Source organism: Petromyzon marinus, chromosome 28 (assembly GCF_048934315.1).
Source record: "Petromyzon marinus isolate PM22_M1 ecotype Great Lakes invasive population chromosome 28, UKy_Petmar_22M1.pri1.0, whole genome shotgun sequence".
In the NCBI taxonomy this organism is placed as follows: Eukaryota; Metazoa; Chordata; class Hyperoartia; order Petromyzontiformes; family Petromyzontidae; genus Petromyzon; species Petromyzon marinus.
This window is the reverse complement of record NC_133694.1, coordinates 1,549,492-1,565,757: the sequence shown is the minus strand read 5'-3', so window position 1 is coordinate 1,565,757 and position 16,266 is coordinate 1,549,492. Positions and strand designations below refer to the sequence as shown.

The window sequence follows — 16,266 nt, the reverse complement described above, 5'->3', positions numbered from 1 at the left end:
ATGATGCTGATGTTGATGATGCTGATGTTGATGATGATGTTGATGATGCTGATGTTGATGATGCTGATCTTGATTCTAATGCTGCTGCTGCACAAATCGCGAATTTAAAGCCCTGCAGCAGTGCGCGCGGGCTGTGGTCACCACCCAGAACAGAGCCGTGGAGCGCAGACCGACTCAATGTTCACGAGTCACAGACGCGATGGAGCAGCAGGAGGCATCATCACAGCAGTGATGATTCACCACTCCGCTACTGCTGACGCGATCATCTGGGCTCGCCCACCACCTCGACGTAACATCACGGCTGTAGCTCTACATCAGCCGTACGAAAACCTCGAGCCGGCTTCTATTTGAAACTTCCTCTAGCGTAGGCCTCGTCCCGCCAGCATCAGCAGCAGCAGCAGCAGAAGCCGCAGCGTGAGGCGAGCTATTGCAGGGCTGTGCCTTTATCCACACGCCCCTTCACGCTAGTTTGTTTTCCTCCACACTCGGGAAAAAAACCGAGGCCTCAGCAAAGTCGCCGCAGATCCGGAGGTGAAAAAGTCGGAACAAGAAGCGAATGAGACCGCCAGACGAAGCGAAGCTTTTCCGTTTTGCTTTAAGAACGCGACCACGGCACGGGAGAGCATAAGACGCAGCAATCGACACGGTACATGAACAGTCCACACAACAGGCACTTGAGGTAAAGCATATACTGCCTATATATTGATAACGTGTGCGCGCACGCACGCGCGCGCGTGTGTGTGTGTGTTATATGCATACAATACGACGTCGCTATTCAAAATCGCCGAGTGGAGGGGGGTGCGGGGGGAATTCAGGAATATAGACGGACGCGTGACACGATTTGGACGTCTGTAAGTAACATGGCGGTCACACCGCCCCGCACAAATACCGCCTGTCACTGGACGTTCAACCCGCGTCCGTAAGCACCGGGATGACGGAATTTGGGCTCGCGGACAGCAGAGCGCTGTTCGCGCGTGGCCTCAGCAGAGCGCTGTTCGCGCGTCGCGCCCAAGGCGCCCGCCACGGTGGCGAGCGAGGGGGGCGGTGGACAGGACCACGCCCGGCCACCTTTGTCGCCCCGGTGCTGGCGATGTTTAACCACACACCGCTACACCAGCGACACACCTAAGGCCGAGTCGACCCTAAGGCAGAACCAGGACCGATTCGGATAATCGTCGCTGGTGTTGGTGACCGTGAGCGGGAGCCGAACCGGGGTGGACGGGTTCGTAGTGAAGCCCTCGAACCACTCGAGCAGCGTTCTGCACTCATTTCGAGCGGTGGGAGGCCACTTTGGGCGATGAGACACCATCAGTGTGGGGGCAGCAACACATTTGGAACCATTGGGGGCTTGTGACAGCAGCACGATGATGATGATGATGATGGGGTTGTGTGTTCACCATTTGTGTTTTGTCGGGGGGCCGCGCACGCCAGGGGCCGCACCGAAGGTCCCCCACGGCCCGCCAGTGGCCCGCGAGGGCCTCGCGATTCAGATCGCTGTGCCGGACGAGCGCTGCCCACACAATTGGGAGCAAAGCAGCAGCGACATCGCCTGCTGCTGCCAATACCGCGGCGGGAGTCTCCTGGGAAAATAAACTTGAGACTCAGTGAGGCTTTCCTCTGGGAAACGAAGAATAATGGCGAAAGAACGAGAGTCAGATGCAATGCACCGAATGTGTGCGAGATTCAGGATGCAGTTCAACGCGAACGGGTCCGCTACGTGAACATCGAATGTCAATCTGTTCATGCGTCGCGCTTTCAGATGCGCTTCGGCGGCCGTCTGGAACGCTCTTCCTTACGATATCAGGAAGCCACTGGAGCTGTGCACTTTAAAACAATCATCATCTAGAATCTAGATTGACAAACTCATTTCTTTCCAACTCCTTTTTTGCGTCTAGGTTGTTTGTCATTATCCCCCGCACCTCCGATTATCGCGGTTGGCCACGTACGCTGCGAAAGAAGTTAAACGTCAACACTCACGTTCAATGACAGTTACACCGCGCACACTTACTTCTCTGGGTGTGGGCGCTTAATTTGTCAGGGTGGTCGTATATGCGACGTTGTGCCGTTGTGGGGCGCGTGTAACGACGGCCGTGCGAGTGACTGCACCGATTGAGGAACATTCCACGCAACCATCGGTTGAGTGGAGCTGCGAATCGGATTGCATCTCCTCGCCGCGCCGTGGCCCAGTGGTATAACGTTCGTGCCTCACAGCGATAAGGGCCTGGGTTTGACTCCCGACTTGGACCACAATGAATGTGTGTGGAGTCTGTATTCTCTCCCACTGTTCTGTAACGGGCTTTCCTCTGGCTTCTCCAGTTTCCTCCCATAGCAATAAAACAACAACAACAACAACAACACCCCGTATGCATTGTTACTGTTATTGGCCCAGACGTTCCAATGTTGAAAGTTGACATGGAAATTGCTCACTTGTGGTTTAGACAAAGCAGCAGCATCTCCCTCTGCTGAAAACCAATCGTGGCAGGACCCTCTCGACAGAGAGTCTTGAGACTCGGCGAGGCAGGCTTTCCGTGGCTAACAACCGTGATGATGATGATGATGATAATACAAATATATAATCGCTCCCTTTTCATCAGAGTCCCTCCAGGAAATTGTCACTGAGAAGACAAAGGCGGCCGGGGCGAGTACTGACCACCCTCCTCCCCGTGTGCCGTGCCGGCTTTCATAGGTGCTACTCGCTAACAGCACTTGCCCCAACAGTCTGTTAAGGTTAAGCGGGGGGGGGATCTTTATCTTTGTGACCACATTAGTTTAACTTTGTTGACAACTCTGGGCACGAGTCGACGACCTCTAGGTGCGTCATCCTCCCAAATCTCCGGACCGTTGTTGTTGTTTTATAATCGGGAGGAGAGGGTCACAGAGTGCGTGGCCGCGCGGGTCACGCCGAGGGACAGAGTCATTAGCCGGAGCGCTACTTGTTTGGTGCCAAACACAACTTGTTTTGAAAGCTAATGAAGGTAACCACAGCGACGTCGACGCCACACGTGGAGGCAGAGTGCGAGAGCGCCCTAAATCATCATCGTCCAAGAGGGGCCCACTTAAGTAAAGGTCGCGTAAAAACATGTTTGTTCGCAACAATTCTTTGTTACGTTTAAAAAAAAATAGTTTTTATGCTTCGATGTTTCATTCGGTCCTGCCGTCTGCGTTCGTGAAACACTAAAAAAGCAAATAAATCCCGAATTCAACTGGAAACTTCCACTACATCATCAAACCAGCAGTGCATTGATCATCGTTCTGTCTCTCTCCTTACACCCCTCTACTGGAATCAACGTCACCTGTACATTGAGCAGCATAGCCCATAGACTTAGCACTACACCATAGACTCAAGACTGCCCAGAGACTCTACACTCCCCATAGGTTCAACACTGCACCTTAAACTCAACACTGCCCATCGACTCAACACTGCCCATAGACTCAAGACTGCCCAGATACTCAACACTGCCCATCGACTCAACACTGCCCATAGACTCAAGACTGCCCAGAGACTCTACACTGCCCATCGACTCAACACTGCCCAGAGACTCTACACTGCCCATAGACTCAATACTGCACCTTAAACTCAACACTGCCCATCGACTCAACACAACCCATAGACTCAACACTGCCCACAGACTCAACACTGCCCATAGACTCAACACTGCGCCATAGACTCAACACTGCCCATAGACTCAACACTGCACCATAAACTCAACACTGCCCAAAGACTCAACACTGCACCATAGACTCAACACTGCCCAGACTCAACACTGCCCCATAGACTCAACACTGACCCATAGACTCAACACTGCCCATAGACTCAACACTGCACCATAAACTCAACACTGCCCCATAGACTCAACACTGCCCATAGATTCAACACTGCTAATAGACTCAATACTGCTCATAGACTCAACACTATCCATAGATTCAACACTGTCCATAGACTCAATACTGCCCCGTAGACTCAACACTACCCATAGACTCAACACTACCCATAGACTCAACACTGCCCATAGACTCAACACTGTCCACAGACTCAACACTGAACCATAAACTCAACACTGCACCATAGACTCAACACTACCCATAGACTCAACACTGCCCATTAACTCAACACTGCCCATAGACTCAACACTGCCCAGACTCAACACTGCCCATAGACTCAACACTGCCCCCGTACATTAAGCAGCCGCCCTCCTTAACCTCCTTCCGTTCCTCTCTTGAAGCCTCCTCCATCGTCAAATCCCTTCCTATTTCCTCCCCATTGCCCCTCCACTCCTTCCCGTCCCTCCCCTATCGCCCTGTTCGTGACCTCCACGTGTCCTCTGTCACGGTCACTCATCCCACGGCCTTCGTACGCCCCTTGCATTCTAAGTCACTCGACCGTAGTTTCCGCTGTTGCTCGCTTATCAGAGAGCACCTTGAGTTAAGGTGCTCTATAAAATCAGACGAAACCCTCCCAAAACGAACCCTCTGCCATATCTCACGGCGGTGGTGCAACAATCTACCTTGAACCCATGCTCGCGACAGCTGATTTTGCCGCTCCATCTCCACTGCGGGCGTGCCCTGTCTCGGACGCGACCCCCTCCTTTGACCGCCACTCCTGTCCACTCCTGTCCATCATCTCCATCCTTGCCAGCCCACGGCGTGCCCTGCTCAGCCCCAAGCGATCCTCTCTATGATATCGAAATCCTCGTTATTATTTTAAGCACTGGGGAAACGCACCTTCGCGAAGCACACAAGGGATGCCCCGAAAGTTATTCCTCTGATATTTCCCAATATATTTTAATCTCAGTGGAACAGCGACAGAACCGATATTCGCTTGCACCAGTGTGCAAGCGAATATCTGCAAGGCACTCCCTGCCTCCACGCTCCTTACGCCACTGGTTAGATCGCGTAGATGTGTCGTACACCCTCCTCCACCCGACACAGACAATTAGTATGGTGTGTCACGTGATCAGAACGTGCCAAATAGTGACTACTTGAGCACCACCGGTTGTGTGTTAGAGAACAAAACTCGCACCATTTACAATTTGAGTTAACAGCGATGACAACAACCAGCATCATCAGGCAATCATCGCCAGGCAATCGCCCGATTGGCCTTGTCGGGCGGAGGTGGGCGTACGACACACTTACATTGACGCCATCACTAACCCACAGCAACAACAGAAACGTTACAGTAAATAACAAGGCTGACGAAGGCCCACGTATTCAATTTAGGCCCACCATTATCACGCGATCAGCTGCGAACAGGGTCGTATGACGTTTTAAAATTGTTGCGCACACGGGGCCATCCGATTGGTCACAGAGCTGAACGATTGGACGCGTGAAGGGTGCCAGGCCATGACCCTGAGGTGAATCGGGCGGCGTATGGTCCACCCCAGCTCGATAACAAAAAAATAAAAAATATACATATTTTTTTTTTACCAGGTAGGCCCCACTATGCTCTAGAGTTATTTTTCAGAAGCGAACTGGCTATCACGAATGATAGCTCAACGAAGTGACTTAGCGCGTGGAAATGTATTATCAGCCAAATACTCGAAGCGCACGTTTGTTTATAAATGTGCAGGGAAAAACTGGAGGACCCGGAGAAAAATCTACGCGACCACGGGGAGAGAGAGACGCAAACTCCAAATATACAGCAGGCGTCAGGGTCAGGAACGAACCCACGACCTCCTGTATACCATGCGAGGTAGTAAACATCTTTCCACCGTGGCGCCACTGCAGAAGGCCTCCAATGTTCTCAGACTCCCGTGTGGTCTGGAAATCTCCTACTGGGAGGACAGCTTCTGCCACCTCACCAAACGAACGTTCATGATGTTCTTGACGTGCCCATCAATGTCTAAATTGCTCGCCCAATGTGAATGTGTGGACGTGCGTGCGTGGGGAGTGGCAGGTGCGGTGGCTAGTGCGCCACGCTACGGATTCCCGCTCGTGAGTCAACACCGGTGACGAATATCTGAACCGTCTCCTGGGCCTCCCCTAGGTCGAATAAGCCTTAAATGACTACCTGGTGCAGGTGTATAAACACCAGCATTGGGGAGACAAAGGCGGCCGGGTGTGGTGGTAGCTGCCCCAGCTCTGGTGTGCCATGTCGGCCTTAATAGGTGCTCGCTAACAGCCCCAATAGTCTGTTAAAGGCTATACGGCGGTTGGGGGGGGTGTATGTTGTGCGTGTCATATATATTACAGGTCTAAATAAAATTGTTATATAAACTGTACATCAAACGCATATACTAAATATAGATTAAATATATATGTATATGTCTATCACAATATCGCACTCTCGTGCGGGTTACTGCTACAAGTGTATTGACACTGATGGTGACTCCAGTCGGTGTGGTTCCACTGAACTCTAAACCCTCGCTGCACGAGGCTCGCCACGCCGATCCGTACCCAGGCAGCTCGCTCGGCACGCATCGCCATCACGAGTCCAAGTGCTCGCCTGCGTATTCGGCACTTTCTTCTCTCAAGCTTTTGCCACGCACTTCTCCGGGCATCTTCAGCTTTTGGCCACGCACGACTGCGGGCCTGTCTGATTAGTGCCAAGTCACCCTGTCGGTCCCCAGGACTATATCCCGGTCAGAGTGGCCGCCAAATCCCATGCCTGGGCTACGCACGGCGCGATTGAGGCCCACTCTGCAGCGCGCACCGACAGCCTGCTGCCAGGCTTGCGGGCACGATGGGCCATCTGTCAGTCAGCCAGCCAGCCGGGTTAACAATGCACCATCGGCATTCTCGCCGTCTGAGTTGCTCGGGTTGCAGACAGTTCTGCGCCGTTGAGCGTTCTCATGTGCTCGTGAAGCCGAACCTGGCGGGTTTCGGCTTGCGCGTGGCAGAAGTCCACTGGGGAATAAAACATTGAGCACGCATAACAGCGATGAAACGGAAAGGTCATCAAGTTATCTACCTAGGCAGGCAGCCGCAGACTCGTTGCACCATGTTTTCGCTACAAAATCGAGTGAAAAAATTACGGCAAAACGATTTAGAATATTTTTGCGCCTTCAGAAAAGCTCAGCCGGGAGTCCGGTTGCGTTAACAGTCGTTACCCCAGGTCTCCCACACTCTCGGGTCTCTGGACCTGCGTGTGGCAACCCAGATGTTAAAACCGAACGCGGGAAAGTTCTGCTTATGGGGTGGGGGGGGGGGGGGGGGCAGGGGGCAGGCAGGGCCTGAGCCGCAGGCCCTGAGCCGTCGTAATACGACGAGAGGCAAAATAAAACGCACCAGGCCGACACTCGTGCATGGACACTACAGCTGGCACACAAACACCACCCGAGGTGCTGCTCATTATCAAGCAAAGCAGTTCAGTGTGCGAGGCCTACAGCGCAGGCATTGGCAGTTTTACGAGCTTAATAGCCAAGCGATTCCTAAATACTGTTTGTGGGTTGTCCATCTTTTACCGAGCCTTCCCCCTTGCCTTTTGCCTGCAAGGCGAAGTTGCAATCTGTGAATGCAGCACACGAGGCCTGTAACTTTACTAAACGGCAGGAAAATCTCGGTGCTGTGTAGAGTCCATTATGCGTATTCCTCGTTCTCCGCCGCAGGTTTTCCGAGCGTTCCATTTTGTAGTCTCCCTCCGTGGGTGTTTGCCTCACCAAACTCTGCACTTCGTTCTTGGGCTCATGAAATCGTTGGCTTTGCACTGAAACGCCTCCGCAAATTCCTCGAAATTCTGCAGGACGCCGGTGACCCTGAAAAAAAACACATGCACGCACGCGCGCACACACATGCAGCGGTATCGCCAGTGTTTGAATACCGCTTCATCATCATGATCTATGGGCAGATAGCCCCATAGGTGTCCACTGCACATTTCGCCATTTGTTTCCACTCTCCTCTGTCTTGTAGTGCCAATATGGCTCAAGTAGTGGCCACATCTTTCTGGCACCAATCTCTAATGTCATCGTCAAGCCATTCTCTGTTAGGTCTTCTTCTCGTTTCAGTTACTTCCATTTTCCCGAACAACAACAACACCACACTTCAAATTTTCCTGTTGTTGTCCATCCTCCAGACATGTCCAAGTAGTGCCAGTTTCCTTCTCATCACTGCCTGCATCATCAAGTTGTCTTCTTCTATGTGCATAGCCATTCTAAATTGTAAAGGCGCAGCCCGGCAATTGCCCGCTCGCGCCAACTCTTCTACGCTGCCCAGACATCTTCGAAGAGGTGGGAGTACCCACACTCAACTCCACCACACCTGATTGACTTGCGGAGTACCCGTTTATACGGCTGGGTGGAAAGGGGCGGCGGAATTCAGGATTCTTGGGCTAGGCTGTGTAATGGACGTGGCAAGATTATCCAGTCGCTATCGCCTCTACAAACACCGACAATGCGTGTGGCTATGCAGGATGGTGGAGGGCCTTACCACATAATACATTTGGCCAGATCGTAGCGTACCCTAACCAAAAATCTCGATTACAATTTCTGGAAATAAAACAAGCATTACAAAGTCTTGTTTTTTCATACTTTGATATTGGCGAAAAAGGTCCCATGATATAGCTGCTCACCCGAGCTATGAATGATCTGATACGTGCATTGTCTTTGCACTGGTCGCCTTTTGGCATGTTCTGGTCTGACACTGTTAGTGAGACTAGGCCATGAAGAAGGCTGTCTCTGGTGGAGACCAATCAGTTTCAAAGACAATGCAAGTATATTATTATCAGCGCCACGTGTTTGTTTGCATGTTCACCACAAGTACGTGTGGTTAATGCAGACTTGATTCCTTGCAAAAGGTGACCTATTTGGTGTTTGAACATCTTAACACATGTTGCATTGCCAGAAAGGGCAAAACCTATTCTTATTTTTCATACACCTGCCCACTGCAGAGATTACAAAGTGCGTGCCCCTCCACTTGGCCCCACTCCCCCATCACGGCCACCTACCCCACCGTGTGCCCCCACGCCCGCTACGTGCCCCCTTCATCTGCCACCTGGGTGACGACGGGGAACGTCGGTGGCGGCACGGTGATGATGAGCGCGCTTGGCTACGTACGGTACGAGAGAAGTTCGCCGTACAGTACATGCGTACAGTACGAACCTGAACTGGCCGGGGCTGTGGGAGTCGGCCTTGATGGAGATGCTGGCCGACTCTGGTCGATACGTGCCACACCACACCTGAGGACATCGCCGAAGGCCGACAACGCCAAGCGGCCGGCAACAAACAGCACCATCATCAATATTGCGGCAACGCATTATTATTATAATCATCATTAGAATTTTTTTTATTTAAAAAAATTTTTCATGCAGTTGATGAGCGCAGGCCCAAAGAAACAGAACGCCAAATGGCCGGCGACAATTCGCGCTGCTGTCAAAGTTGCTAAGAGACAGGTCCAGCCGAGGGCGTTTCTCGAATCGTGCACGGCGATTCTCGTCAAGGTGGATGAAGGTACCTGGGCAAAGTTCAGGAAGAAGAGCTGCTTGTGGTTTAAGTTGAGGCCCGGGAGTGTGGGTTCCTCCTTCTCATCCGCCGCGATCTTCGTGAACGCCTGGAAACGAGAAATCCAATGACCCGGCGGTGGCGACGATGCAGCCGCATCGTGACGGCGGCGCGCAGCGAACAAGAGTGTGCGGGGTTTTCGTTTTTTTCACACATCCCTTCAGGTCGGTGCCTGGAGCCAAGGGGGGGGGGGGGGGGGGCAGACGAGCGCTCCTCCTTCTCCTCCTTGGAGGGAGGACGCCGCTATGCCGGGATGGGGGGGGGGGTGCACTCGCCTGGTATGCCTGCCGGATGCCGCCGTTGTCGGCGATGTTCTCTCCCAGCGTGTTGACGCCGCTCAGCTGAGAGACGCAGGAGGAGGGAGGACGACACAGTGCCGTCACACAGGGGGCTATGCTGCCTTGCTCCTCCTCGCTCACACGCTCGTCGCTCATCGTCGCAGTGCAGCGAAAAACCGGCCACCGATTCGCTCACTCACCACTTCAACCACCAACTTATTCACTCACTCACTCGACCACCCACCGACCCACCGACCTACCTACTCACTCACTCAACCACCCACCCACTCACTCTCCCACCCACCTACTCCCTCACTCACTCAACCACCCACTCGCTCACTCACCCACCCAGTCACTCACTCACTTACTCACTCACAAGCGGACATTGTCGTCATTATTTTTTGATTGCCTTCGTAAATTCACCCGAGAGCCACTTACGTTCTGCCTCCCGGCTATGTCCCAGGTGAAGTTGCCGTACTGATGGACCATGCACCGGGAGAGATTCTTGAAGCTCACGGCCGACGAGTTGGACCACCAGTTGTTGAGGTTCCCGTCCTTGTCGTAATTGCGTCCTGCCAGAAACGAGACGGGCGTTGCGCTGCTACGTTCCGCGTGGCGCGTGGCGCAGGTGACCCTCGCGCGTGGCCAGCGCCGCCCTCGTTAGCCAAGCCACGAATCGACGCCGTCGTTCTCTCGTTGTTTGGGAACTCGCGCGGGCGTCGGGGAGAAACCAACAATTGCACCCTGGCTCGCCAGGAGGAGGCGGTACACGCGTGTGTGTGTACGTTGAACTTCTTTCGCACCATACGTAACCAACCACGCTAATCGGAGGTGCGGGGGTAAGGACAACAAACTGTGAGTCTTTGTGCGAGTCTATGGGTCTCTGTGTGAGTCTATGGGTCTCTGTGTGAGTCCATGGGTCTCTGTGTGAGTCTATGGGTCTCTGTGTGAGTCTATGGGTCTCTGTGTGAGTCCATGGGTCTATGTGTGAGTCCATGGGTCTCTGTGTGAGTCTATAGGTCTCTGTGTGAGTTTATGGGTCTCTGTAAGTCCATGGGTCTCTGTGTGAGCCCATGGGTCTGTGTGAGTCTATGGGTCCCTGTGTGAGTCTATAGGTCTCTGTGTGAGTCTATGGGTCTCTGTGTGAGTTTATGGGTCCCTGTGTGAGTCTATGGGTCTCTGTGTGAGTCCATGGGTCTCTGTGTGAGTCTATGGGTCTCTGTGTGAGTCTATGGGTCTCTGTGTGAGTCTATGGGTCTCTGTGTGAGTCTATGGGTCTCTGTGTGATTCTATGGGTCTCTGTGTGATTCCATGGGTCTCTGTGTAATGAGTCTATGGGTCTCTGTGTGATGAGTCTATGGGTCTCTGTGTGATGAGTCTATGGGTCTCTGTGTGATGAGTCTATGTATTATGCCGAACATCTTTCGCACTGTACGTAGCCAACCGCGCTAATGGGAGGTGCAGGGGAAGGACAAACATACGGAACATAAAGAGCAGGCAAAGTGCTGACTAATATATCAGCTGTCCCTTCTGTATGGGACAGAGCATTACCCCCCCCCCCCCCTTACACGCTCCGGTTTCGTCGCTCGTATATATCTGTAAACGCTCACTAATCGGCTGAAAACATTCACACGCAGAGGACCGCAGAGCTTGGCCAATTGTTGGCGGCGCCCGCTCGCCGCCCTGGCCGCCGCCTTCCATCTCGCCCGTGCTCCCACGGCGATCGCGAGAGACGCACCGACGGGCCACGCTCGAAACGGCAAAGAGACAATACGACGGCCGCTGTGGGCGATGGTCGCCGCACCGTTGTCGTCGAAGCCGTGCGTTATCTCGTGCCCGATCACCATGCCGATGCCGCCGTAGTTCAGCGACCGCGGCTGCCCCTTGGAAAAAAAGGGCGGCTGCAGGATTCCAGCCGGGAAAACTGTGGGTGGGAGGGGCCACGTGGAACGCGGTTAGAGTTCGTTTGCTGGCGCGAGTCCAGGGCACGGCCACTCGGCGGAGGCCGGGGGACGTCTCGCTCATGAATGAAGATCGGTTACGAAACTGGACGATCGCGATGCTCGACTAAAACGATACAAAAAAAGTATTTCACAAGGTGTGGTTCACTGGCTTATCACGTTGAAATGTACAGCAGCCAAATACTCTAAGCGCAAGTTTGATTCTAAATGTGGAGGGAAAAACCGGAGGACCCGGAGAAAAATCCACGTGACCACGTGGAGAGAGAGACACGCAAACTCCAAATATACAAGCATCAGGGTTGGGATCGAACCCACAAGCTCCTAACTTGATTTGAATCCTGATTCGAAGCTTTCGTCACTGCAGGAATCCATACTCTTTGGTTCTTTCGGTAAAGCCATCACGTAGGTAGAAAATTACTAGATCACGACGTTTCTATCGCAACACAAGCAACCGTCATCAGGTGAGACAAGCTCCTGTACACCAGGCGAGGTAGTTAACATCTCGCCACGACACAGCTACGTCAACGCGACACGCGTGTCCTGGTGCCAACGCGTGTCCTGGGGGCAACCCACCGATTTTGTTGCGGCTCGGTGTGTAGAAGGCGTTGATCTCCGCAGCTCCACCCACCCATCTGTGAAGAACATCTCAACGTCAAACTCACACACACACCTACACACACACACACCTACACACACACACCTACACACACACCTACATACCTACACACACACACCTACACACACACACACACCTACACACCTACACACACCTACACACAAAGATAAAGATCCCCCGTATAGCCTTAACAGACTGTAGGTGCAAGTGCTTTTAGCGAGCACCTATGAAGGCCGGAACGGTACACAAGGGGTTGGGTGGCCAGCACCACGCCCGACCGCCTTTGTCTCCCCAGTGGCGATGTTTATCCACCGTACCAGGTACTCATTTGAGGCTAAGTCGACCTAAGGGAAGCCCAGGACCGGTTCAGATAATCGTCACTGGTGTTGGCCATGAGCGGGAATCGAACCCGGGTCGCCAGGTTCATAGCGCAGCCCGCTACACTACCGCTCCTTTATTGAACCGTGATCCATTATTAAACCGTGATTCACGGTTCAATAGTGGATCACGGTTCAATAAAGGATCACGGTTCAATAAAGGATCACGGTTCAATAAAGGATCACGTGTGCGCTTCGGTCCTTCTGTTGGGTCATCGAATTGACACCACACTCTCACGTCACAGTTCACGGTCACTGTGCATCGCCTGCGTGTTGTTTGACGATTCCTCGGCGCTGTTTTGATGTTGTTTCTGCACGTCGCATAGAGATACTCCATGGTGTTAAACACTATACACACGCACACTTCTACAAATTATTATTATTATTGTGCTGTCATCACTGTGCTCTTTCAACATCATCAACGTCAAAGACAAAGATCCCCCGTGTAGCCTTAACAGACTGCAGGGGCAGGTGCTGTCAGCGAGCACCTACGAAGGCCGGCACGGCACACGAGGGAGTGGGTGGCCAGCACCACGCCCGGCCGCCTTTGTCTCCCCAGTGGCGATGTTTACACACCGCACCGGGTACTCATTTGAGACCGAGTCAACCTAGGGGAGGCCCACGACCGGTTCAGACAATCGTCACTGGTGGTGTTGGCCGTGAGCGGGAATCGAACTCGGGCCGCCGGGTTCGCAGCGGCAGCGTGGCGCTCGCCGCTGCCCTGGCGCGGTCACTCGACCTGCCGTGTCCCGCTCTGGGGGGGGGGGTGACTCACGCGTCCTTGTTGACCGGCTCGCGCAGCTTCTGCAGGCTCTTCTGCACGCCGTCGTGCATGTTCTCCAGCGTGTTCTCAAAGTACGACGCCTCGCCGAAGTTCAGCTGCGAAGGGGCGACAGAGGCGCATCGCTCGAACGGCGCCACGTTGGCCTACGGCTCACGCCCCACGTGCTGACGTTGGCCCCAACTGTTGCTCTCTCTTTGTCTCTTTCTCTCTGTCCCTGCTCTCTCTGCTGTCCCTGCTCTCTTTGTCTCTCTCTTTGTCTCTCTCTGATGTCCTTGCTCTCTCTCTCTCTTTGTCTCTCTCTCTTTGTCTCTCTCTTTGTCTCTCTCTGCTCTGTCCCTGCTCTCTCTTTGTCGTGTGTATGTTGCACTTCTTTCGCGCCGTACATAGCCAACCATGCTAATTGGAGGGGGAGGACAACAAACAAAACACAAAAGGAGTTCTAAAGACATGCGTTTTCGATTTGCTCTCTCTCTGTCTGTCTCACTCCCTGCTCCCTCTCTCTCTGTTGCCTCTCTGTGTCCCTCTCTGCTCTCTGTCTCTCTCCCTGCTCTCTCTATGATCTCTGTCTCTCTCCCTGCTCTCTCTATGATCTCTCTGTCTCTCTCCCTGCTCTCTCTATGATCTCTCTGTTTCTCTCCCTACTCTCTGTCCCTGCTCTCTGTCTCTGCTCTCTGTCTCTCTCCCTACTCTCTGTCTCTGCTCTATGATCTATCTGTCTCTCTCCCTGCTCTCTCTATGATCTATCTGTCTCTCTCTCTCTGCTCTCTCTATGATCTCTCTGTCTCTCTCCCTACTCTCTGTCCCTGCTCTCTGTCTCTGCTTTGTGTCTCTCTCCCTGCTCTCTCTATGATCTCTCTGTCTCTCTCCCTGCTCTCTCTATGATCTCTCTGTCTCTCTCCCTACTCTCTGTCCCTGCTCTCTGTCTCTGCTCTGTGTCTCTCTCCCTGCTCTCTGTCCCTGCTCTCTGTCTCTGCTCTGTGTCTCTCTCCCTGCTCTCTCTGTAATCTCTCTGTCTCTCTCCCTACTCTCTGTCCCTGCTCTCTGTCTCTGCTTTGTGTCTCTCTCCCTGCTCTCTGTCTCTGCTTTGTGTCTCTCTCCCTGCTCTCTGTCTCTGCTTTGTGTCTCTCTCCCTGCTCTCTGTCTCTGCTTTGTGTCTCTCTCCCTACTCTCTGTCCCTGCTCTCTGTCTCTGCTCTCTCGCCATGATCACCAGGCTCGTTCCCTTACGTTCTTGTACTCTTCGTCCAACTTGGGGTCGTCGTCATCCAGGATGTAATCCGGGTAGCCAATCATCTCCTTGATGCTTTCCGCCTGTAAATAAAATGAAAGAGTGACATTTTGAGAAGTGTTACTTTTAAAGTGTTTTTGTGTTCATCAAAGGGACGCGTATACGTAGACCTTTTTTGTCAATCCACTGCTGGATGAGAGGCCGCGCCACGCCGTGGAATGGTTGTTTGACCATACTTCACCATGCTGGTCAGTACAGGCTGGTGAAGGAGGAGGGGGGTAGGCGAAGTGGGCGTAGAAGTTCCGAGTTTTATTTTCTCCAGAATCTTTATTTGCACCGCAGGAATCTGATGAGCTGTGAAGCTCTTAACCAGGCGAGAAAACAACGAGTATGGTGTATGTGGGTACGTTGAACTTATTTCGCCCCGTACGTAGCCAACCGTGCTCACCGCAGGTGCTCGCTATCGTCCACCCTTCGCCGACGACGCTTGAGAGAACGTCTCTCTGGGGGCACGTACCTGCCCCCCCCCCCGCACCCCTCACGAAGTTGCTGTCTCTCACCTCTAGGTGGGAGTAACCCACATTTGACCCCACCACACGTGACGGACCTGTCGATCCATCGACGAACTGCGGTTGAAACCACTTATTTAATTCTGCTGAGTGGATATAGGAGGAGGGTGGGTGGGGGGGCGGGGTTAAGAAATTGGCTCCATTGGCTCGTGCAAGAAGAAGGAGGAAGGAGAGAGGGGGGAGCCGGACTACCTTCTCCTGCGCCTTGACCTTGGTGGAGCCGTCCATCCACTCCATCTCGTCCAGCTTCTCGATGAACACCTGCCTTATCCTGCCGATGATCTCGTCCACCTGCGCGTGAAGAAATGGGCCATCCGATGTCACGAAACGTTTGGGCAATCGTGCCCTGCGCCCGCATGCGTCCCGCGTAACCACGACTGCCATCGGCCGTGATCAATCCACTGCTGCATGAAGGCCTCGCCCGATTCGTCGACAATCCGCTGATGTGGCAGTCGCAGCCTCTCGGAACGGGTTTTATTGGGCGGGCGATTGGTGGGGGGGGGGGTCGCTTTAACTAACCAGGTGACTGCATGCATCGTTTCAAAATTCCTCAAAGGCCGTGGAGGCGGCGGGGAGGGGGGAGTCTCCCAGAGCGCCGTGGGTTTGCACGGTGGTAATGGTGCAAGGAATTTGCGAGCGGGAGTAAGTTGCATAACACAAGCTCTAGCGAAAACAACCGCGGGCTTCCAATCTACGCCATCGCGAACGTGAAGTCACTGCCATAATTATTTTTGTAGCTTTTAAGCAGCTGGCCAGAGACGCGCATGCCAAACCAGAGCCCTCCTTCGCGGCCTGGTTTGTGGATTTACCAGGTAAGGCCCACTGAGCTGCTATAAGGCTCTTTTTCAGAAGTGACCTGGCCACAAATTATAGTTCAGCGAAGTGGATCATCACCATGTAGGCATTTATAGCAGGCAAAAACTATAAACGCGTGGTGATGTTCATTCTAAATGTGGAGGGGAATACCGTAGAACCTGGAGAGAAATCCGCGCGACCACGGGGAGAGAGACGCAAACTGCAAAT

The 16,266-nt window shown here is 53.2% G+C and overlaps 1 protein-coding gene across 1 annotated transcript in view; it reads right to left on the bottom strand.

The window, feature by feature from the left end:
• Positions 1 to 576: 576 nt before the first annotated feature.
• Positions 577 to 16,266, bottom strand: part of LOC116946860 (neprilysin-like) — a 70,687-nt gene continuing 54,997 nt past the window's right edge. Inside the window, exons 14-23 of the mRNA XM_032962081.2 lie at positions 15,436 to 15,534; positions 14,674 to 14,757; positions 13,439 to 13,542; positions 12,244 to 12,302; positions 11,514 to 11,633; positions 10,148 to 10,281; positions 9,707 to 9,772; positions 9,385 to 9,480; positions 9,033 to 9,109; positions 577 to 7,691 (exon numbers count right to left, since the gene is read on the bottom strand). Coding sequence (XP_032817972.1) covers positions 7,592 to 7,691; positions 9,033 to 9,109; positions 9,385 to 9,480; positions 9,707 to 9,772; positions 10,148 to 10,281; positions 11,514 to 11,633; positions 12,244 to 12,302; positions 13,439 to 13,542; positions 14,674 to 14,757; positions 15,436 to 15,534 — 939 coding nt within the window. The 3' untranslated portion in view covers positions 577 to 7,591. The remainder of the gene's footprint in view (positions 7,692 to 9,032; positions 9,110 to 9,384; positions 9,481 to 9,706; positions 9,773 to 10,147; positions 10,282 to 11,513; positions 11,634 to 12,243; positions 12,303 to 13,438; positions 13,543 to 14,673; positions 14,758 to 15,435; positions 15,535 to 16,266) is intronic.